The sequence below is a fragment of the Coregonus clupeaformis genome, chromosome 7 (assembly GCF_020615455.1).
Source record: "Coregonus clupeaformis isolate EN_2021a chromosome 7, ASM2061545v1, whole genome shotgun sequence".
Classification (NCBI taxonomy): domain Eukaryota; kingdom Metazoa; phylum Chordata; class Actinopteri; order Salmoniformes; family Salmonidae; genus Coregonus; species Coregonus clupeaformis.
The window spans coordinates 12,348,768-12,372,883 of NC_059198.1; the positions used below are offsets into that span (position 1 = coordinate 12,348,768).

Sequence of the window (24,116 nt, forward strand, 5' to 3'; positions counted from 1 at the left end):
CCGGGCAACGAAGGAGTGGCTTCGTAAGAAGCATTTCAAGGTCCTGGAGTGGCCTAGCCAGTCTCCAGATCTCAACCCCATAGAAAATCTTTGGAGGGAGTTGAAAGTCCGTATTGCCCAGCGACAGCCCCAAAACATCACTGCTCTAGAGGAGATCTGCATGGAGGAATGGGCCAAAATACCAGCAACAGTGTGTGAAAACCTTGTGAAGACTTACAGAAAACGTTTGACCTGTGTCATTGCCAACAAAGGGTATATAACAAAGTATTGAGCAACTTTTGTTATTGACCAAATACTTATTTTCCACCATAATTTGCAAATAAATTCATAAAAAATCCTACAATGTGATTTTCTGGATTTCTTTTCTCAATTTGTCTGTCATAGTTGACGTGTACCTATGATGAAAATTACAGGCCTATCTCATCTTTATAAGTGGGAGAACTTGCACAATTGGTGGCTGACTAAATACTTTTTTCCCCCACTGTATCTGCTTCTTAGATACAACATATCTGCTTCTGACAAAATCTATACCAGAAAAAGTATTTACAGACTGACAAAGTTTTCGTGACGCCATCTGCTATGTATAGGCCCCAAACTCAACCTGGTAACTACAGGGAAGTGGCTTGACTAACACCTTCATAACAATGCCATAAGCAAAACATACCAGCTGTCATGACATTTTATGAAAACCAATGTTAGTTTATAACAACTGACACTTTCATAGAACGCAACTCATTAGACATTCAAATAGGGTTTGTCAGATGTTAACAAAAGTCAACAGTCATGAACTATCATGTCGCATTACGACAGATGTTATGGCATGCTTCTGGCAGTGTCACATACAAGGAGGTATTATGCCAATTTGCTTTAAATTGAGTATGCCATTGTGAAGGGCACTGCTCAGTCTCTGTACTGTTTGATGAGCCTTCTTCTCTGGGAGGTCTTCCTCAGGAGTTTTCTGTAGTCATAAGGGTTGTCGTCCTGGCCCTCTGCAGAGGGCAGTCTGGGAATGGAGTGCCTGTCAACACAGCAGCACAGGAGATAAAGTGAGACAGGGCCAGGGAGGAAATGAACAGAGGACAAAACAGAGAAAGAGGGAAAGAGAAAGAGAGATGCAATACAGTGAAAGATGAGTAGAGGGATGAAGATGGAATGATAGATGGTAATAGTTAAGAAAAGACCAAGGTTCATGGTGGAATATTGAGGATTTGTTTATTTTCTCTCTACAGTCACATTTATCAGAGCGTGTCTTAACAGAATAAAGCTTGACTTTTTTATTTTATCATAATGCTTCATCACAGACTTTCATAATATGGACATACAGTATCAGTGTCTTGTGTCTGTGTATTCCCACGTATTCCCACGCGTATTCACAATAGATATGTGAGTGTATGCATTTGTCTGTAGTGAATGGATTACACACCTTTTATCTGCTGGCTCGGAGACTGCCCTCTCTCTAGACTGTCTCCTGTCTGGAATTTGTATTTTGATCTGTGGACTTCTCTCTGCAGCTGCAGTCTGTCTTTGGTCGGTAGACTGCCTCCTGTCGGAGGCTGCAGACTGTCTTGTTGTCTGTGGACTTCTGTCTGCAGCTGTAGACTGCCTCCTGTCAGAAGACTGCCTCCTCGCAGAAGACTGTCTCCTCTCTATAGAGCGCCTCTGTTCGATAGACTGCCTCCTCTCGAGAGATGCTCGTCTGGTGAGGGAGGTGCGTCTGTCTCCGGCTATGGCGCCGGTGGACTTACTGGTGGGGAGGCCCTGGTAGTACTGGTCATCTACGTCCAGCAGCTTCCCAGGACTGGAGCACAGACAGGAGAAGGCAGTTATGGTCAGTCACTTACTATAGGACAATAAGTCAAAGTGGACATTTCCTATGCCATTACTTTTTCAAAACTTCAGTTTGGAATGATAACTTGGCTTTCCGAATATGGCATTGTATCATGGTGAGGAAATATACTGCACCATACTGATTGTCTAGACATAATAACAGAGAGAATGAAGAATACATTTGCTTGGCCATTGATTGGCATTGAGGAAGTACCTCCAGCGAGCCATGCTATTCTCCCGATGGCTACAGTAGCCTAAACAGAGTATATTATTTCATAGCAGGCTGAGCATGAATATGAACTCCATTACTCCATTACCTCATTACACCAGCCTTGTGATGAGCTAGCTGGAGCTGTGCATAACGTGAATTTAGGACCTTTAGTTTTACAGCCGAGGCGGAGGGGCCTTCCTAGTTCCTGATTAATTACTGCCTCCCCTCCTCCTCTATTGACAGACTCAAATGGAAATTTCCCCTCTGTGGGTTTTTATATCCCCCCTCTTCTTCCGGGCTTATTGGCTGAGTTATGTAATAGAAACAGTAATCTATGTCGCAGGCAGAGGCAGGCAGACGGGCAAGCCTCAATGCCTACGGACTCTCTAACTAACAGGATTCTGCCACTATTATATCATTCAGTTAGACCGGCCACACAATGGATGCTATTCAATCAAAACCGCAGAACGGGTTTCCGGGTTAAAACTAAAAAGGTGTTCCTCTAGCACTGAAAGTTGAGTTTTAGTTGGGTTTGCATTTTCATTAACACAGTAAACAAGTTTTATTGTTGAAATCGAATGCTTATTCTCACAGCGCAAGGGGAATCATTTGTGTGTCATTCTCTGGAGACCTGATTACCAGTTTTAATTTAATACAGTGAGGGAAAAAAGTATTTGATCCCCTGCTGATTTTGTATGTTTGCCCACTGACAAAGAAATGATCAGTCTATCATTTTAATGGTAGGTTTATTTGAACAGTGAGAGACAGAATAACAACAACAAAAATCCAGAAAAATGCATGTCAAAAATGTTATAAATTGATTTGCATTTTAATGAGGGAAATAACTATTTGACCCCCTCTCAATCAGAAAGATTTCTGGCTCACAGGTGTCTTTTATACAGGTAACGAGCTGAGATTAGGAGCACACTCTTAAAGGGAGTGCTCCTAATCTCAGTTTGTTACCTGTATAAAAGACACCTGTCCACAGAAGCAATCAATCAATCAGATTCCAAACTCTCCACCATGGCCAAGACCAAAGAGCTCTCCAAGGATGTCAGGGACAAGATTGTAGACCTACACACGGCTGGAATGGGCTACAAGACCATCGCCAAGCAGCTTGGTGAGAAGGTGACAACAGTTGGTGCGATTATTCGCAAATGGAAGAAACACAAAATAACTGTCAATCTCCCCTCGGCCTGGGGCTCCATGCAAGATCTCACCTCGTGGAGTTGCAATGATCATGAGAACGGTGAGGAATCAGCCCAGAACTACACGGGAGGATCTTGTCAATGATCTCAAGGCAGCTGGGACCATAGTCACCAAGAAAACAATTGGTAACACACTACGCCGTGAAGGACTGAAATCCTGCAGCACCCGCAAGGTCCCCCTGCTCAAGAAAGCACATATACAGGCCTGTCTGAAGTTTGCCAATGAACATCTGAATGATTCAGAGGAGAACTGGGTGAAAGTGTTGTGGTCAGATGAGACCAAAATCGAGCTCTTTGGCATCAACTCAACTTGCCGTGTTTGGAGGAGGAGGAATGCTGCCTATGACCCCAAGAACACCATCCCCACCGTCAAACATGGAGGTGGAAACATTATGCTTGGGGGGTGTTTTTCTGCTAAGGGGACAACTTCACCGCATCAAAGGGACGATGGCCGGGGCCATGTACCGTAAAATCTTGGGTGAGAACCTCCTTCCCTCAGCCAGGGCATTGAAAATGGGTCGTGGATGGGTATTCCAGCATGACAATGACCCAAAACACACGGCCAAGGCAACAAAGGAGTGGCTCAAGAAGAAGCACATTAAGGTCCTGGAGTAGCCTAGCCAGTCTCCAGACCTTAATCCCATAGAAAATCTGTGGAGGGAGTTGAAGGTTCGAGTTGTCAAACGTCAGCCTCGAAACCTTAATGACTTGGAGAAGATCTGCAAAGAGGAGTGGGACAAAATCCCTCCTGAGATGTGTGCAAACCTGGTGGCCAACTACAAGAAACGTCTGACCTCTGTGATTGCCAACAAGGGTTTTGCTACCAAGTACTAAGTCATGTTTTGCAGACGGGTCAAATACTTATTTCCCTCATTAAAATGCAAATCAATTTATACAATTTTTGACATGCATTTTTCTTGATTTTTTTGTTGTTATTCTGTCTCTCGCTGTTCAAATAAACCTACCATTAAAATTATAGACTGCTCATGTCTTTGTCAGTGGGCAGTGGGCAAACATACAAAATTAGCAGGGGATCAAATACTTTTTTCCCTCACTGTAGGACCTGTGTCTCAGGAGCCAAATGGGGTTTAGTGAACCTGAATGGGGTTTACTTTGCGGTGGGATAGGGCTTATCTCTCTCACTCTTTCCATATCCCTCCATCATTACCAGCCCAATCATTCTAAATCAGGCTTGGTGTCTCTTTCTCTCTCTCTCTCTCTCACACATTCTTCTGTTCATTGGTTATCCCCTTCTCTGTGAACCTCTCTCCTTTCCTTTCTGCTTTTCTACAGTGCCTTCAGAAAGTATTCACACCCCTTGACTTTTTCCATATTTTGTTGTGTTACAGCCTGAATTACAAATGGATTAAATTGAGATTTTTTTGTCACTGGCCTACACACAATACCCCATAATGTCAAAGTGGAATTATGTTTTTCAATTTTCTTACCAATAAAAAAAAGCTAAAATGTCTTGAGTCAATAAGTATTCAACCCCTTTGATATGGCAAGCCTAAATATGTACTTAGTAAGTTACATAATAAGTTGCATGGACTCACTCTGTGTGCATTAATAGTGTTTAACATGATTTTTGAATGACTACCTGTCACGCCCTGGCTCTGGGGACTCTTGTATGTTGAGCCAGGGTGTTAGTTTCTTTGTGTAGTGTCTATGTTTCGTTTTCTATGTTCTGTTCTAGGTTATGTGTTTCTATGTTGGCCGGGGTGGTTCTCAATCAGAGGCAACGTGAATCAGCTGTTGCTTGTTGTCTCTGATTGGGTACCATACTTAGGCAGCCTGTTGTGCACTTGTGTTTTGTGGGATCTTGTTCCGTGTAGGTTTGTGTATGACCGAGGACTTCACGTTTCGTTTTGTTGTTTTGTTATTTGTATCGTGTTGCTAAGTACACTATTAAAGAGATGTACGCATATCACGCTGCGCCTTGGTCCACTCATTATGACGAACGTGACACTACCTCATCTCTGTACCCCACACACACAATAATCTGTAAGGTCCCTCAGTCGAGCAGTGAATTTTAAACACAGACTCAACCACAAAGACCAGGGAGGTTTTCCAATGCCTCGCAAAGAAGGGCATCTATTGGTAGATTGTTAAAAAAACAAACAAAAAAACGACATCATATATCCCTTTCAGCATGGTGAAGTTATTTATTACACTTTGGATGGTGTATCAATCTACCCAGTCACTAGAAAGATACAGGCGTCGTTCCTAGCTTTGCACTTGGCTAGCTAACAGTAGCTGCTAGGGGTAAGTCATAACCTACACTTTTTTTGTTTTTTACATATTGATAGCCCGAGTCGCTCAAGGAATTCGGGACATGGGTGACTAGTTAACGTTAGTTTGGCTCTCTCTGTGTGTTCGTGCCGTGAAAGGAGGGGTTCTTCTTTGTCTGAAAGCAATGGCTAGCTAGTTTGCTAACTATTCTAGCTAACTAACTGGCTGAATAAGTTGACGACGGACTCGCTCAAGCTGTCGGGACTAACCCACAACGTTAGACACGGACACGAACGATCTGCTTGTGTGTTGATACACTGGTGGTTGTTGTGGCTGAGTATTGGCGCTAAACCCTGCTGCTGGAGACCGGCATGCTAGCTGGCTGTGGCGTCTTATGACGAGGTGCCCGGACGTTTTTCACGGAATAATACTGCACCTAGTTAGCTAGCTGAATAAACTAGGTTAGTCTATTCCTAGAAAACATTGAACCGCTGTAGTTTACAACAATTATAGTTTCTGAGGTGGAAGTTGGGAGAGTTATATTTGGGAGTTGTGGTGAGGGAGGCCCCGCTCTCTCCTTTCCCAGATGTTTAGTTCATTTTATTCCGATCTCCTCTGCATTATTGTAGCCATCTGCTGCAGCCTGTCAACTATGCCTCTGCCTATCCCTGTTCTCTCCTCTCCGCACAGGCTACACAAACGCCTCACACCGCGTGGCTGCTGCCTCTCTAACCTGGTGGTCCCTGCACGCACGACCCACGTGGAGTTCCAGGTCTCAGGCAGCCTCTGGAACTGCCGTTCTGCTGCCAACAAGGCAGACTTCATCCCAGCCTATGCTACCCTCCAGTCCCTCGACTTCTTGGCGCTGACGGAAACATGGATTACCACTGAAAACACTGCTACTCCTGCTGCTCTCTCCTCGTCTGACCATGTGTTCTCGCATACCCCGAGAGCATCTGGTCAGCGGGGTGGTGGCACAGGAATCCTCATCTCTCCCAAGTGGACATTCTCAATTTTCCCCTGACCCATCTGTCTATCTCCTCATTTGAATTCCATGCTGTCACAGTCACTAGCCCATTTAAGCTTAATATCCTTGTCATCTATCGCCCTCCAGGTTCCCTTGGAGAGTTCATCAATGAGCTTGACGCCTTGATAAGTTCCTTTCCTGAGGATGGCTCACCCCTCACAGTTCTGGGGGATTTCAACCTCCCTACGTCTACATTTGACTCATTTCTCTCTGCCTCCTTCTTTCCACTCCTCTCCTCTTTTGACCTCACCCTCTCACCGTCCCCCCTACTCACAAGGCAGGCAATACGCTTGACCTCATCTTTACTAGATGCTGTTCTTCTACTAATCTCACTGCAACTCCCCTCCAAGTCTCCGACCACTACTTTGTATCCTTTTCTCTCTCCCTCTCCTCCAACACTACTCACTCTGCCCCTACACAGATGGTAATGCGCCGTCGCAACCTTCGCTCTCTCTCTCCCGCTACTCTCTCCTCTTCCATCCTATCATCTCTTCCCTCTGCTCAATCCTTCTCCCTCCAATCTCCTGATTTTGCCTCCTCAACCCTCCTCTCCTCCCTTTCTGCATCCTTTGACTCTCTATGTCCCCTATCCTCCCGGCCGGCTCGGTCCTCCCCTCCAGCTCCGTGGCTTGATGACTCATTGCGAGCTCACAGAACAGAGCTCCGGGCAGCTGAGCGGAAATGGAAGAAAACTAGACTCCCTGCAGACCTGGCATCTTTTCACTCCCTCCTCTCTACATTCTCTTTCTCAGTTTCTGCTGCTAAAGCCACTTTCTACCACTCTAAATTGCAAGCCTCTGCCTCTAACCCTAGGAAGCTCTTTGCCACCTTCTCCTCCCTGCTGAATCCTCCTCCTCCTCCCCCCCTCCTCCCTCTCTGTGGATGACTTTGTCAACCATTTTGAAAAGAAGGTTGACGACATCCAATCCTCGTTTGTTAAGTCAAATGACACTGCTGGTCCTGCTCACACTGCCCTACCCTATGCTTTGACTTCTTTCTCCCCTCTCTCTCCAGATAAAATCTTGCGACTTGTGACGGCAGGCCGCCCAACAACCTGCCCGCTTGACCCTATCCCCTCCTCTCTTCTCCAGACCATCTCCGGTGACCTTCTCCCTTACCTCACCTCGCTGATCAACTCCTCCTTGACCGCTGGCTATGTCCCTTCCGTCTTCAAGAGAGCGAGAGTTGCACCCCTTCTCAAAAAACCAACACTCGATCCCTCCGATTTCAACAACTACAGACCAGTATCCCTTCTTTCTTTTCTCTCCAAAACTATTGAGCGTGCCGTCTTTAGCCAACTCTCTTGCTATCTCTCTCAGAATGACCTTCTTGATCCAAACCAGTCAGGTTTCAAGACTGGTCATTCAACTGAGACTGCTCTTCTCTGTGTCACAGAGGCTCTCCGCACTGCTAAAGCTAACTCTCTCTCCTCTGCTCTTGTCCTTCTAGACCTGTCTGCTGCCTTTGATACTGTGAACCATCAGATCCTCCTCTCCACCCTCTCCGAGCTGGGCATCTCCGGCGCGGCTCACTCTTGGATTGCGTCCTACCTGACCGGTCGCTCCTAACAAGTGGCGTGGCGAGAAGCTGTCTCCGCACCACGTGCTCTCACCACTGGTGTCCCCCAGGGCTCAGTTCTAGGCCCGCTCCTATTCTCGCTATACACCAAGTCACTTGGCTCTGTCATATCCTCACATGGCCTCTCCTATCATTGCTACGCTGACGACACACAACTAATCTTCTCCTTTCCCCCTTCTGATAACCAGGTGGCGAATCGCATCTCTGCATGTCTGGCAGACATATCAGTATGGATGACGGATCACCACCTCAAGCTGAACCTCGGCAAGATGGAGCTGCTCTTCCTCCCGGGGAAGGACTGCCCGTTCCATGATCTCGCCATCACGGTTGACAACTCCGTTGTGTCCTCCTCCCAGAGTGCGAAGAGCCTTGGCGTGACCCTGGACAACACCCTGTCGTTCTCCGCTAACATCAAGGCGGTGACCCGATCCTGTAGGTTCATGCTCTACAACATTCGGAGAGTACGACCCTGCCTTACACAGGAAGGGGCACAGGTCCTAATCCAGGCACTTGTCATCTCCCGTCTGGATTACTGCAACTCGCTGTTGGCTGGGCTCCCTGCCTGTGCCATTAAACCCTTACAACTCATCCAGAATGCCGCAGCCCGTCTGGTGTTCAACCTTCCCAAGTTCTCTCACGTCACCCCGCTCCTCCGCACACTCCACTGGCTTCCAGTTGAAGCTCGCATCTGCTACAAGACCATGGTGCTTGCCTACGGAGCTGTGAGGGGAACGGCACCTCCGTACCTTCAGGCTCTGATCAGTCCCTACACCCAAACGAGGGCACTGCGTTCATCCACCTCTGGCCTGCTGGCTCCCCTACCTCTGCGGAAGCATAGTTCCCGCTCAGCCCAGTCAAAACTGTTCGCTGCTCTGGCACCCCAATGGTGGAACAAGCTCCCTCACGACGCCAGGACAGCGGAGTCACTCACCACCTTCCGGAGACATTTGAAACCCCACCTCTTTAAGGAATACCTGGGATAGGATAAAGTAATCCTTCTACTTTTTCCACATTTTGTTACGCTACAGCCTTATTCTAAAATAGATTAAATAAAACATGGTCCTCATCAATCTACACACAATGCCCTGTAATGACAAAGCAAAACCAGTTTTTTTATTTTATTTTGGCACATTTATTTAAAAACAAAACCTGAAATATCTCATTTACATAAGTATTCAGACCCTTTACTCAGTACTTTGTTGAAGCACCTTTGGCAGTGTTTACTGCCTCAAGTCTTTTTGGGTATGATGCTAGTCCGCTCCACCGGGGTCCAGTCCAGCTCCGGTCAGCAGCTCCACTCCGGAGCCAGAGCAGTCCGCTCCACCGGTGCCCAGTCCAGCTCCGGTCAGCGGCTCCAGTCCAGACCCAGACGTCAGCCCCTCTCCAGGTTCGGGGTCTCCCACACCAGGGTCCAGACAGGGCTTGGTACATCGTGGGAGGAAGGAGAGGGGAAGCAGCACACGAGGTCCAGACCAGACCAGGGGTGCAACGGGGAGGCTGAGAGAATGTGGTCGTCACACCTGGACCCTACCCTGTTATGTCAGGTTTGTGCGGTCGGAGTCCGCACCTTTGGGGGGGGTACTGTCACGCCCTGACTTATGGGACTCTAGTATGTTGAGTCAGGGTGTGGAATTCTATGTTGTATTTTCTATGTTCTCATTCTAGGTTGTGTATTTCTATGTTGGCCGGGTGTGATTCCCAATCAGAGGCAGATGTCGCTCGTTGTCTCTGATTGGGGATCATACTTAGGCAGCCTGTTTGCTATCATTAGTTGTGGGATCTTGTTCCGTGTAGAGGCTTTTATTGTGTTTAGCCTGAGGACTTCACGTTACGTTGTTTTGTTCGTGTGTTTATCGTTATAATAAACATGTATGCATTTCACGCTGCGCCTTGGTCTGACCCGTCCTTCAACGTACGTGACAACAATGGTGGAGGCCACTGTGTTCTTGGTGACCTTCAATGCTGCAGACACTTTTTGGTACCCTTCCCCAGATCTGTGCCTCGACACAATCCTGTCTTGGAGCTCTCCGGACAATTCCTTCCACCTCATGGCTTGGTTTTTGCTCTGACACGCACTGTCAACTGTGGGACCTTATATAGACAGGTGTGTGCCTTTCCAGATCATGTCCAATCCATTGAGTTTACCACAGGTGGACTCCTGTCAAGTTGTAGAAATATCTCAAGGATGATCACTGGAAACAGGATGCACCTGAGCTCAATTTCGAGTCTCATAGCAAAGGGTCTGAATACTTACGTAAATAATGTATTTCTATTTTAAATTTTTTATAAATGTGCAAACATTTTTGTCATTATGGGATATTGTGTGTAGATTGAGGAGGAAGAAAATTAATTGAATCAATTTTAGAATAAGGCTGTAACGTAGCAAAATGTGGAAAAAGTCAAGGGGTCTAAATACTTTCCGAATGCACTGTACCTGAAAATCTATGGCAAGACCTGAAAATGGTTGTCTAACAATGATCAACAACCAATTTGACGGAGCTTGGAAGAATTTTGAAAATAATAATGGGCAAATGTTGCACATTGCACAGTCTTAGAGACGTATCCAGAAAGACTCACAGCTGTAATCACTGCCAAAGGGGCTTCTACAAAGTATTGACTCATGGATTTAATCAATTTTGAACTCAGGCTGTAACACAACAAAATGTGGAATAAGTCAAGGGGCATGAATACTTACTGAAGGCACTGTATCTATTTCATTTCATTTTTCACTGTGCTGTTTCACCACTGCTTTTCCTCATTGACACAAACCACCTCTCTCTATCCCTCTCTCCCCTCCTTTTTTACTCCCTCTCTCCACTTTGTCCCTCTCCCTCTCCCCCTCTCTTTCTCAGCTGTCAGCCACAGTTGGAGGTGCTATCTTTCCTCCTGACCTTCTCGTTCTTAATGATGCATGTAAACTGCTCCTGTCCATCGCTGGCTTTATTTATCTGCTAACAAATGATTACCCTTGATGTGTAGAGTCTCGTCGTCGTACAGCCCAGTGTGTGTGTGTGTGTGTGTGTGTGTGTGTGTCCAGATTCCTGTGATAAAGTACCATGCCCCTTCCTTGTTCATCCAGACCTATCTGTCTATCTGCCAGCCTAGGGGAACCTCTATCAGCACCTATCTGGGTGCTACACTCACCACACACAGATTCACATCAAACAAAAAACTGAAATGAAGCAAACAAGGCTCAAATGGTCTGTCTATCATATATTTGGCAAAATATTAGGTTTATTGTAGATCCTAAATAATTTATCACTGCATCTTTCACAAAATACTCAACAAACACACAATAGAAATACTGATGTTACTATGAGTGCATTATATTGGACTTTGTCCACATGGCACTTGTCATATAGTTAGATTTCATTAAGTAAAACCACTGTATAAGGAGGATGAAGGATGAGGCCAATTAAGTCCATTGTAAATGTGTAAGGCTACAGGCCGTTAAGTTTGGACCCACACCCTGGCCTTACAGTTGGCACTGTCCCATATTCATTACTCACAAGCAGAGTGCCAAGCTGCAGATCTAACCTCTTAAAGGCCTGCCAGTAGCTGCCAGTGGCTCGTTAAAACTGGGTGAATGATGAGCTGTTGACTTACCCTTGTTTCCGTGGCCTGCGTTTGTCATCCTGGACAGACCTCTGAATGGGAAAGACACAGGAAGTAGTGTTACATGGAAATAAACTAGGATTCAAATCTGCGAATACGTTTAGCTTTATAGCCTACTTATAAGGCGTCTATCCTTCTATATGGCCTTCAAGACTATGTAAAAACCTATAACTTAAAGCCTACAGTGATTGGTTCTCAAAGTCGAATGTTGGTAAGTGATTAGTGTGACGACCCTCCCACTCTGTCTGCCGTATTCTCTCTTTGCTCTTGTTTCCTTATTAGGATGCCGGTGGGCGGAGTTGGGGGGGTCGTCAGCTACATGGGAAACACCTGGGCCGGGTGTGTCCCAGGATAAATGGACCTCTTCCACATTCATTGGGAAGACTCTCTCCAGGCAGATACTTTGATCTTGGTTGTGATATTTTGAGGCTTTTTTGGGTTGTTTGCTTTGGCACTTTTCAACACTTTTCCATATTACATTTATGCATGCAAACACTCACGTACACTACTGATTACTGATTACACACACCATTGTTATTTGATTTAGTTTACTTTAATTAATAAATATATACTTTGAGTACTCCTTGTCTCCACGTGTCTCCCTTTTGTTACTGAACTTGAGCCGGTTCGTGACAAGTGGGGGCTCGTCCGGGATTTTGAACTGGTTGTGTTTGGGAGAACGTGGAGTTAATGTCCAATTCTGTAGGGTTTTTCTTTGTAAATTTTGTTAGTTTGTTTGAGTTTGATAGGCCAGTATTGGTTGCCTTTGGGTTTTGTACTGCGTTGGAGAGAGTACATTGGTTAGTTTCCAGTCCCTGCCCAGCCTGGAAACTCTTGCTCTACTCGCTGTTGGGACATCGGTCTGAGGTGAGTACAATCGGCTGTGTACCTCAGTGGGAGATTGGGTAGGGTAGTGACATTTGCTACCCGGAGCTATAGCTTTTTCCCCTGATAGGCTTAGTGACGTGTTTTGTTTTGGGATACGTTGGGCATGGTTAAATGTTTGTTATTTTTGTGTGGTGTCAGTGGACTGAGCAGTTGTCTCGGGGGCACATCCGTGGCTTGGGGAAATCTACCAGCGTGCTGGGGGGTTTAATTCCTTGCCAGCGGGCTACAGTGCGTAATTACCCACCGCAAATCTGCACGAAGACTAGGGTTGAGTTATTGTAGGTTTTGGGGAAGCTCCATGTCCCAGCTCTTTTCTGTGGTGCTCGGTGTGATTGTATTTCTCTTGTGTCTGGTGTGCTCAGCAGAGGGGTTGAGCAAGATTATTATGATCTATATATATTTAAAAAAATTTTCCCTGATTATGGCGTCTAATGTAGACGAGTTCATTCGCTTTCCATCAGAAGAACTGTTAGAATTATGTACTAAAGAACAGCTGTTGAAGGTTGCTGAACACTACAAGGTTGAAATTAGTGATAAACGTCTAAAAAATTCTATTAGGTTAATATTGAAGGCCAATTTGATGGAGAGTGGTATTCTGGATGTTACCACTGGGGCAGCCTCTGCTGAGGACACGTTGTCTCCCCGATATGTTACAATGACCGTTCCATCGGTTAGTCATAGTAGTCTTCTTTTTGAACAGCAGAAAGAACTGCTTCTGTTACAGCTAGGGCATGATCGTGTAAAATATGAAAGGGAATTGGAATTTAAACAGGATATGGAGCGTGCTAAAATCAAGCTGCAACAAGAGCGACTAGAGTTGGTTAGGGAAGGAAAGCTCTCAGGGGGAGAGTTTGCTCTGGGAAGGTGACCCAGAGTTACCTAGGGGTCGTTCCTCTTTTGGTCGTAATCCAGAGACATTTGATGTTGTAGGGAATTTACGGTTGTTGCCCCAGTTTAATGAAAAGGACCCGGAGACATTCTTTTCGTTGTTTGAGCGTGTTGCTGACGCTAGGAGTTGGCCTGATTCTGATCGCACTTTGATGTTGCAGTGTGTGCTGACTGGTAAAGCGCAAGAAGCATATTCAGCTCTTAGCGTAGCAGACAGTGTTAGTTATGAGAAGGTTAAAACGGCTGTGTTACAGAGTTACGAATTGGTCCCTGAGGCTTACCGCCAACGATTTAGAACTTTAAAAAGGGATGATCAGCAGACTCATGTTGAGTTTGCGCGAATATTATCTTCACAGTTCAATCGCTGGTGTTCTGCCTCTGCAGTTATGACTTTCCAAGGGCTGTGTGATCTGATTATGTTAGAACAATTTAAGGACACAATCCCTGATCAATAGCGACGTACATTAACGAACGAAAAATAAAGACTGTTGCTGAAGCTGCGGTTTTGGCAGATGAATATGTGTTGACTCACAAAAATGTTTTTGCAGAACCCCGTATTCGGAGTGAGTGGGGGCGTTCGCAGAGATTTGGGCCTCGCTCGCCGAGATACTTCGGTTCCCGGGCAGAGTTTCATTCAAATAGGGTTGAGCCTGATACCCGTGGTAAAACTGACGTTGGTCAAGAGTGTCACTACTGTCAAGAATTAGGTCATTGGAAAAATGAATGTCCGATTCTTAGATCTAGGGGTAAATTCAGTACAGGTGCTTATGGTAAATCGAGGCCTGCAGCGTTAGCCGCGCCTGTTCCACATCAGTTCACTCATGACGCATTGTCTCCTGCCCGGAGCCAGGTGAAGGGTTATATTGATCCCGACTATTTACCTTTCGTTACGGAGGGTTTTGTGTCTATGGTAGGAAGTAAGAACCTAGTGCCAGTAAAGATCCTAAGAGACACAGGTGCCTCTGAATCATTTGTGTTGGAGTCTGTGTTACCCTTCTCTGCGGAGACTGATTCGGGGAATAGTGTTCTAATCAGGGGAATAGGTTTGAACACTCTGTCAGTTCCATTGCATAAACTGATGTTGGATTGTGGACTGGTGAAAGGTGAGGTTGTTGTGGGGGTGCGTCCTTCATTGCCTATTGAGGGTATTGACGTGATCCTTGGAAATAACTTGGCTGGGGAGCGTGTGTGGCCTATCGTGTCTCCATCTTTAGTGGTTTCCACTAAGCCGTCAATTGTAGGGATTCCTGATGAGAGTGCGCAAGATTTCCCAGAGGTGTTTTCTGCGTGTGCAGTGACGCGTTCTATGATCCATGACGACCTGGTCACGGAGCTGGCTAACGAGAATACCATAAAGAAGTCTGTTACTGTTTTCCCTGTTATCCCGTTATCTGTATCCCGCTCCGATTTAATCGAGGCGCAACGGACTGACCCTACATTAGAAGAGTTGCGGGACCAAATTGTGTCTGTGGAACAGTTGGGAGATGTCGCACAGGGCTATTTTCTCCAAGAGGAGGTCCTGATGAGAAAGTGGATGTCTCATGGTAGTTGTTTTCTGGGGGAGGCGATTAGTCAGGTTGTGGTACCAGTTAAGCTTCGTGAGTTGGTGCTGACAACTTCTCACAATGACGTTGCTGGGCATATGGGTGTGAGAAAAACCTACAATCGCATATTACGAATTTTTTTGGCCAAGATTAAAGAGGGATGTTTCTGATTTCATCAAAACTTGTCACACCTGTCAATTAACTGGTAAACCTAATCAAGCTATTAAGCCGGTACCACTGTTCCCTATTCCTGTACTCAGTAACCCTTTTGAGTATCTGATTATTGACTGTGTTGGTCCTCTGCCTCGTTCCAGAAAGGGTAGTAATTATTTGTTGACTGTGATGTGTCAGACCACTAGGTTTCCTGCTGCCTATCCTCTCAGGTCTATCACGACTAAGTCTGTGTTAAAAGCTTTGACTCAGTTTTTCTCACTGTTTGGAATCCCTAAGGTCATTCAAAGTGATCAAGGATCTAATTTCACCTCTAATCTCTTTGGACAGGTTCTCCAACAACTCCATATTAAACACAACTTGGCTAGCGCTTATCATGCCCAAAGTCAAGGAGCACTGGAACGTTTCCATCAAACGCTTAAGTCTTTGTTGAGATCTTATTGTACTGAGATGGATAAGGATTGGGAGGAGGGGGTTGCCTTGGTTACTGTTAGCTGCTAGGGAGGTTTCACAGGAGAGCACAGGTTTTAGCCCAAATGACCTAGTGTTTGGACATAAGGTGCGTGGGCTTTTATCTGTTCTCCAGGATGACTGGAAGTCTCCCGAGCCTCCTCAGTCCCTGTTATCATATGTGTGTGATTTTCGGCGACGCTTGTATGCCGCTGGTGAAATGGCTAAAGAGAAGCTATCATCTTCACAGGACAGGATGAAGAGCATATATGATCGGCGAGCTGAGCCTCGTCACTTTAGTCCAGGTGATCAGGTTCTGGCTCTGCTGCCAATTGTTGGTTCTCCTTTTCAAGCCAAGTTTCAAGGTCCATATACAGTGGTGCGCCAGGACACTGAGCAAAATTATCTAGTTGCCACTCCAGAACGGAGGAAAGCACATCAACTGTGCCATATAAATTTGTTAAAACCCTATTATGCACGTTCCTCTGAGACTGAACAGGGGGAGTCTACAGAGGACGGTAAGGCTGTTCTTTTGGCTGATACTGTTTATTCCCTGGATTCTGGTCATGCTAGGTCTGTGCAGGAGCAGGAAGATGTTTCTGGTCCCGACGATTGCATACTGCAGGGTAGATTGAAGAATTCAGAGACACTGGAGATTTTAGATAGTCTTCTTACTCATCTACCTGTTGATGGGCGGAAAGAGATGGTGGGTCTGATTCGGAGATTTCCAGGGTTGTTTTCTGATACACCAACACGTACAAACTTAATAGAACATGATATTGACATTGGAGATGCTGACCCCATTCGTCAACGGTTCTATAGAGTTTCTTCAGAGAAACTGCGTTGTCTGGATGCTGAGGTCAGGTACATGCTGGAGAGTAAAATAGCAGAGCCTTCTTTCTCCAGTTGGGCTTCTCCCTGTATCTTGGTCAGTAAATCGGATGGAACAAACAGATTTTGTACGGACTACCGTAAGGTAAACGATGTCACTAAGCCGGATTCATTTCCTCTTCCTCGGATGGAGGACTGCGTTGATCAAGTCGGCGCAGCTAAGTTTGTGAGCAAATTTGACCTGTTAAAGGGCTATTGGCAGGTGCCACTGACGAGTAGGGCACGTGAAATCTCTGCCTTTATTACACCATTTGGTCTGTACTCGTATTCGGTTATGAGTTTCGGGCTGCGTAATGCGCCTGCAACTTTTCAGCGACTTATGAACAGGGTTGTCTCTGGTCTGGCCGGGTGCGCTGTTTATCTGGACGATGTAGTGATATATGCAGATACTTGGGAGGAACATCTGTCCCGTATTCAAGCCTTGTTCGAACGTCTGGCTGCGGGTCGTCTCACGATAAATTTGGCTAAATGTGAGTTTGCTCAGGCGACTGTGACATACCTTGGAAAGGTGGTTGGGCAGGGTGAAGTGCGTCCTGTTCGGGCTAAAGTGGTAGCTATTGATGCTTTTCCACTACCAACTACTAAAAAGGAACTGATGCGTTTCTTGGGAATGATTGGGTATTATCGTGGTTTTTGTAGGAACTTCTCTACTGTGGTCGCTCCCTTGACAGATTTGCTGAAAGCTAAGGCTGTGTACGTATGGTCTTCTCATTGTCAACAGGCTTTCGAAGATGCAAAGAGGTTGCTTACTTCAACTCCGGTACTGGCTGCTCCTCGTGTGGATTTGTCATTTACCTTGCAGGTGGATGCTAGTCATGTGGGGGGCGGGTGCAGTGTTGCTGCAAGCAGATGTGGCTGGGGTTGAGAGGCCTGTTAGTTTCTTTTCCAAAAAAGTTTAACCATTATCAGTTGAACTATTCTGTCATTGAAAAAGAAGCATTAGCACTTATATGGGCGCTACAACACTTTGAAGTGTATGTTGGGTCGGGTGTAGTACCTATTGTGGTTTACACCGACCATAACCCTCTCACATTTTTGAGGTCCATGAGGTGTCCTAATCAGAGGATAATGAGATGGTGTTTATTTTTACAATCTTTCCATCTAGATGTGCGGCACATCCGGGGGACTGATAACGTGATTGCTGATGCGCTCTCTCGTGCGCCCTGTTCATGAATATTGATGTGACCGACCAGTGTTTGATTTTGTCATGTTCTATCTTTCCTGTTTGTCCCCTCCTAGTCTTGTGTTTTTCTTTCCTCTTAAAGGTTGCTTCCTGGGTAAAGGTTGCTGAGGTCTGGAGAGGAGGATGATGGGTGGGGCAAGTGGAGGGGTGAACATGTACAACTTGTCGGTTTGGGACGCAGGGGCTGGTACGTTGGGCCGGGGGTCCTTGTTGGTCCCCGGTCTTATGGGGGGGGGTGTGACGACCCTCCCACTCTGTCTGCCGTATTCTCTCTTTGCTCTTGTTTCCTTATTAGGATGCCGGTGGGCGGAGTTGGGGGGGTCGTCAGCTACATGGGAAACACCTGGGCCGGGTGTGTCCCAGGATAAATGGACCTCTTCCACATTCATTGGGAAGACTCTCTCCAGGCAGATACTTTGATCTTGGTTGTGATATTTTTGAGGCTTTTTTGGGTTGTTTGCTTTGGCACTTTTCAACACTTTTCCATATTACATTTATGCATGCAAACACTCACGTACACTACTGATTACTGATTACACACACCATTGTTATTTGATTTAGTTTACTTTAATTAATAAATATATACTTTGAGTACTCCTTGTCTCCACGTGTCTCCCTTTTGTTACGAACTTGAGCCGGTTCGTGACATTAGTCCCGTAATCAATCGATCTGTTGGTTGACTAACAATTAAGATCAGCTAGCTTGAGATCAGCTGAAGCTGAAGGAACGAGGTTGGAAACAAACCTGCAGGGACTCTCCAGCACCTACTTTGCGCCTTTCTAGTGCATACTGAAATGATTAGACAGAAATATTTCAACAATATAACACATGCTGGAGTGCATCAAGGCTTCATAGCACACCCAATACGATTCAAGTTGAATCTATACCAGTTGAGAGACTTTCCTGCCTTCTATCGGAGCACTTGAAGTTGTCATGGACAGACCTTTGCAAAACTACATTAATTAAAAACTTAAATGTTGGAAAACTTCTAACAACTTAACAAGGATCGTTACATTCCCTTTGAAATGGCCACATCAATAATGTAGTGCGAATGCCAATATATAAAAATGCAATTACTACAGTGCTGTAAAGGTGACAGAGAATGGCTCACTGACAGAGTCAGACTCACATGGATGAGGTTGTAGTATGTAGAGTCCTCAGGGGTGTTGAGCGTCTTTGGCTGTTGGGTTCTGCGAGGCGTCCGACACACTTTCAGATCGACTGAAACATCACAACAACAAAAAGACCCACATCAGCTATAATGCTTTGATGGTCAAGTAGCTAGAGAAAGTAGACATAGGTGTATTGTTATGCAGGTTTTTCATTTATATCTACAGTATTTATCAAATGTGTACTCAACAAATCCCTGGTTAATCATTTTTAAAAGAGTGCTATGTAATAAACAGAGACATTTTGGGTGTTTATGTTTTTTTACACAGGAACGGAGTGAAAACTGCTTTTCCATATTATGCTTGAGAAAATGGCTGCCAAAAGACTACCATGAGGAGGCGATTGACCCCCTGAGGGCAGCGAGAGCGCACAATGACTCCCCTGCTGGATAACTCTAATCCACTTCACACTATTCTGCACAACAGGGTTTCTCTAATGTTCAACCACTGCCTTTAAACATAGCTTCCAAGAGGACAATAAGTGCATCGATGATGTCGTCCCCACAGTGACCGTACGTACATACCCCAACCAGAAGCCATGGATTACAGGCAACATCTGCACTGAGCTAAAGGGTAGAGCTGCCGCTTTCAAGGAGCGGGACTCTAACCCGGACGCTTATAAGAAATCCCGCTATGCCCTCCGACGAACCATCAAACAGGCAAAGAGTCAATACAGGACTAAGATTGAATCGTACTACACCGGCTCTGACGCTCATCGGATGTGGCTGGGCTTGAAAACTATTACAGACTACAAAGGGAAGCACAGCCGCAAACTGCCCAGTGACACAAGCCTACCAGACAAGCTAAACCACTTTTATGCTCGCTTCGAGGCAAGCAACACTGAAGCATGCATGAGAGCACCAGCTGTTTCCGGATGACTATGTGATCACGCTCTCCGTAGCCGATGTGAGTAAGACTTTTAAGCAGGTCAACATTCACAAGGCCGCAGGGCCAAACGGATTACCAGAACGTGTACTCTGAGCATGTGCTGACCAACTGGCAAGTGTCTTCACCGACATTTTCAACATGTCCCTGACTGAGTCTGTAATATTTTTTAATTTTTAATTTATTTTATTTTTTCACCTTTATTTAACCAGGTAAGCCAGTTGAGAACAAGTTCTGGCCAAGATAAAGCAAAGCAGTGCGATAAAAACAACAACCCAGAGTTACATATGGGGTAAAACAAAACATAAAGTCAAAAATACTGTCACGATCGTCTTGAGAAGAAGCGGGCCAAGGCGCAGCGTGATATGCGTACATATTTATTTCACACAACGAACAAAACAACAAACGATACGAAACGTGAAGTCCTACGGTTACACAAACCAAACGGAACAAGATACTACATTAAACAAATGCCAAACGGCTACCTAAGTATGGCTCCCAATCAGAGACAACGAGCTACAGCCGTCTCTGATTGGGAACCACCCTGGCCAACATAGAAATACCAAACTAGAAGCAACACAACCTAGAACACAAAAACATAAAAACTAACACCCTGGCTCAACATATGAGACTCCCCAGAGCCAGGGCGTGACAGTACCCCCCCCCAAAGGCGCGGACTCCAACCGCGCCAACCAAACACAACAGGGGAGGGACCGGGTGGGCACTCCGCCTCGGCGGCGGATCCGGTTCCGGGCATGACCCCCACTCCCTCTCTAACCCCCCAAAGCGCCCCTGGTCCGGTCTGGCCCTGCTGGCCGGAGCTGGACTGAATACTGGTGGAGCGGATTGCTCTAGCTCCGGAGTGGAGCAGCTGACCGGTGCCGGACCAGGCACCGGTGGAACAGGCACGGGCTGTGCCGGACAGACGACGCGCACCACTGGCTTGGTGCGAGGGGCAGGAACAGGCCGAACCAGGCTGGCGACGCGCACCACTGGTTTGGTGCGAGGGGCAGGAACAGGCCGGACCGGGCTGGCGACGCGCACCACAGGCTTGGTGCGAGGGACAGGAACAGGCCGGACCGGGCTGGCGACGCGCACCACAGGCTCGGTGCGAGAGACAGGAACAGGCCGGACCGTACTGGGGACACACGCCACTGGCCCTACGCGGGGATCATGAACGGGCCGGACCGGACTGGCAACACACCCCAGTACCTCTCGCCGTGCCTCTACATTCTCCTTCCCCCTGGTGTCCAGTAACTCCCGTAACCTGGCGGCCTCCTCTGCCAACCCTCTGAACCACTCTATCCCGTACTCCTGCTGCCCCGTCGTCCACGGCGTGAGCCCCCCCCTAAAAATTTTCTGGGCTTGTCTCTCCCCCGTGGACCAGGCCTCCATGGTTCTCGCCCAACTCTCACTCCACTGCTCCCAATTCCAACCTCTCTCCTCATCACGCTGCTTGACCCAGTCGTGGTGGTATCTTCTGTCAGGAGCTGATGTAGATGTGGTGTAGGAGTCAGGCGCAGGACACAGAGGCTTAGTCCAACAGACTTTACTTGTCATAACGTGACAAAATACAAAATACGGGCCTCGAACAAACAGAGGCGAGCGATTTCGCAAACTGTGCGTAAAAACACCAAAACAAATAAACAGAGCAGAAACTCGCAGCACCTACGGACAATAACACACAACACAAGACTAACCAAACGAGAAACTTATAGGAGACATAATCAACCAAACAGGAAACAGGTGTACACAATCAGACAAAACCAAACAGAAATCGAAAACATCAAACGGTGATAGCTAGTACTCCGGGGACGACGACCGCCGAAGCCTGCCCGAACAAGGAGGAGGAGCAGCCTCGGCCGAAACCGTGACAAATACAACACAAAATATATATACAGTGTGTGCAAATGTAGCAAGTTATGGTGGTAAGGCAATAAGTAGGCTATAGTGCAAAATAATTACAATTAGTATTAACACTGGAATGATAGATGTGCAAGAGATGATGTGCAAATAGAGATACTGGGGTGCAAATGAGCAAAATAAATAAGAATATAGGGATGAGGTAGTTGGGTGGGCTAATTTCAGATGGGCTGTGTACAGGTGCAGTGATCGGTAAGGTGCTCTGACAACTGATGCTTAAAGTTAGTGAGGGATATAAGAGTCTCCAGCTTCAGAGATTTTTGCAATTTGTTCCAGTCATTGGCAGCAGAGAACTGGAAGGAATGGTGGCCAAAGGAGGTGTTGGCTTTGGGGATGACCAGTGAGATATACCTGCTGGAGCGCATACTACGGGTGGGTGTTGCTATGGTGACCAATGAGCTAAGATAAGGAGGGGATTTGCCTAGCAATGATTTATAGATGGCCTGGAGCCAGTGGGTTTGGCGACGAATGTGTAGTGAGGACCAGCCAACAAGAGCGTACAGGTCACAGTGGTGGGTAGTATATGGGGCTTTGGAGACAAAACGGATGGCACTGTGATAGACTACATCCAATTTACTGAGTAGAGTGTTGGAGGCTATTTTGTAAATGACATCGCCGAAGTCAAGGATCGGTAGGATAGTCAGTTTTACGAGGGCATGTTTGGCAGCATGAGTGAAGGAGGCTTTGTTGCGAAATAGGAAACCGATTCTAGATTTAACTTTGGATTGGAAATTCTTAATGTGAGTCTGGAAGGAGAGTTTACAGTCTAACCAGACACATAGGTATTTGTAGTTGTCCACATACTCTAGGTCAGACCCGTCGAGAGTAGTGATTCTAGTCGGGTGGGCGGGTGCCAGCAGCAATCGATTGAAGAGCATACCAACATGTTTCAAGCAGACCACCATAGTCCCCGTGCCCAAGGACACTAAGATAACCTGCCTAAATGACTACCGACCCGTAGCACAGACATCTGTAGCCATGAAGGGCTTTGAAAGGCTGGTCATGGCTCACATCAACACCATTATCCCAGAAACCCTAGACCCACTCCAATTTGCATACCGCCCCAACAGATCCACAGATGATGCAATCTCTATTGCACTCCACACTGCCCTTTCCCACCTGGACAAGAGGAACACCTACGTGAGAATGTTATTCATTGACTACAGCTCAGCATTCAACACATACATTTTAGTCATTTAGCAGACGCTCTTATCCAGAGCAACGTACAGTTAGTGAATGCATATGTAATTTTTTTTTCATACTGGCCCCCCGTGGGAAACGAACCCACATCCCTGCCGGCCAAACCCTCCCCTACCTTGGACGACGCTGGACCAATTGTGCGCCGCCCATGGGTCTCCCGGTTGCGGCCGGCTGCGACAGAGCCTGGACTCGAACCAGGATCTCTAGTGGCACAGCTAGCACTGCGATGCAGTGCCTTAGACCACTGCGCCACTCGGGAGTCACTGTGCCCTCAAATACCATAGTGCCCTCAAAGCTCATCACTAAGCTAAGGATCCTGGGACTAAATGCCTCCCTCTGCAACTGGATCCTGGACTTCCTGACGGGCTGCCCCCAGGTGGTAAGGGTAGGTAACAACACATCTGCCATGCTGATCCTCAACACGGGGGCCCCTCAGGGGTGCGTGCTCAGTCCCCTCCTGTACTCCCTGTTCACCCATGACTGCATGGCCAGGCACGACTCCAACACCATTAAGTTTGCTGACGACACAACAGTGGTAGGCCTGATCACCGACAACGATGAGACAGCCTATAGGGAGGAGGTCAGAGACCTGGCCGTGTGGTGCCAGGATAACAACCTCTCCCTCAACGTGACCAAGACAAAGGAGATGATTGTGGACTACAGGAAAAAAAAGAGGACTGAGCACATCCCCATTCTCATTGACGGGGCTGTAGTGGAACAGGTTGAGAGCTTCAAGTTCCTTGGTGTCCACATCACCAACAAACTATCATGGTCCAAACACAACAAGACAGTCGTGAAGAGGGCACGACAAAGCATATTCCCCCTCAGGAGACTGAAAAGATTTGGTATGGGTCCTCAGATCCTCAAAAAGTTCTACAGCTGCACCATCGAGAGCATCCTGACTGGTTGCATCACTGCCTGGTATGGCAACTGCTCGGCCTCCGACCGCAAGGCACTACAGAGGGTAGTGCGTACGGCCCAGTACATCACTTCCTGCCATCCAGGACCTCTATACCAGGCGGTGTCAGAGGAAGGCCCACAAAATTGTCAAAGACTCTAGCCACCCTAGTCATAGACTGTTCTCTCTGCTACCGCACGGCAAGCGGTACCGGAGCGCCAAGTCTAGGTCCAAAAGGCTTCTCAACAGCTTCTACCCCCAAGCCATAAGACTCCTGAACAGCTAATCATGGCTACCCTGACTATTTGCACTGCCCCCCCACCCCCAC

At 46.8% G+C, this 24,116-nt stretch overlaps 1 protein-coding gene across 1 annotated transcript in view; it reads right to left on the reverse strand.

Moving 5' to 3' along the window:
- Nucleotides 1-468: 468 nt before the first annotated feature.
- The window catches only part of myo3a (myosin IIIA), a 94,008-nt gene continuing 70,360 nt past the window's right edge, over nucleotides 469-24,116 (reverse strand). The window contains exons 34-37 of the mRNA XM_041880303.1: nucleotides 18,843-18,934; nucleotides 11,690-11,730; nucleotides 1,424-1,798; nucleotides 469-1,018 (exon numbers count right to left, since the gene is read on the reverse strand). Of these exons, the coding sequence (XP_041736237.1) occupies nucleotides 901-1,018; nucleotides 1,424-1,798; nucleotides 11,690-11,730; nucleotides 18,843-18,934 (626 nt within the window). The 3' untranslated portion in view covers nucleotides 469-900. The remainder of the gene's footprint in view (nucleotides 1,019-1,423; nucleotides 1,799-11,689; nucleotides 11,731-18,842; nucleotides 18,935-24,116) is intronic.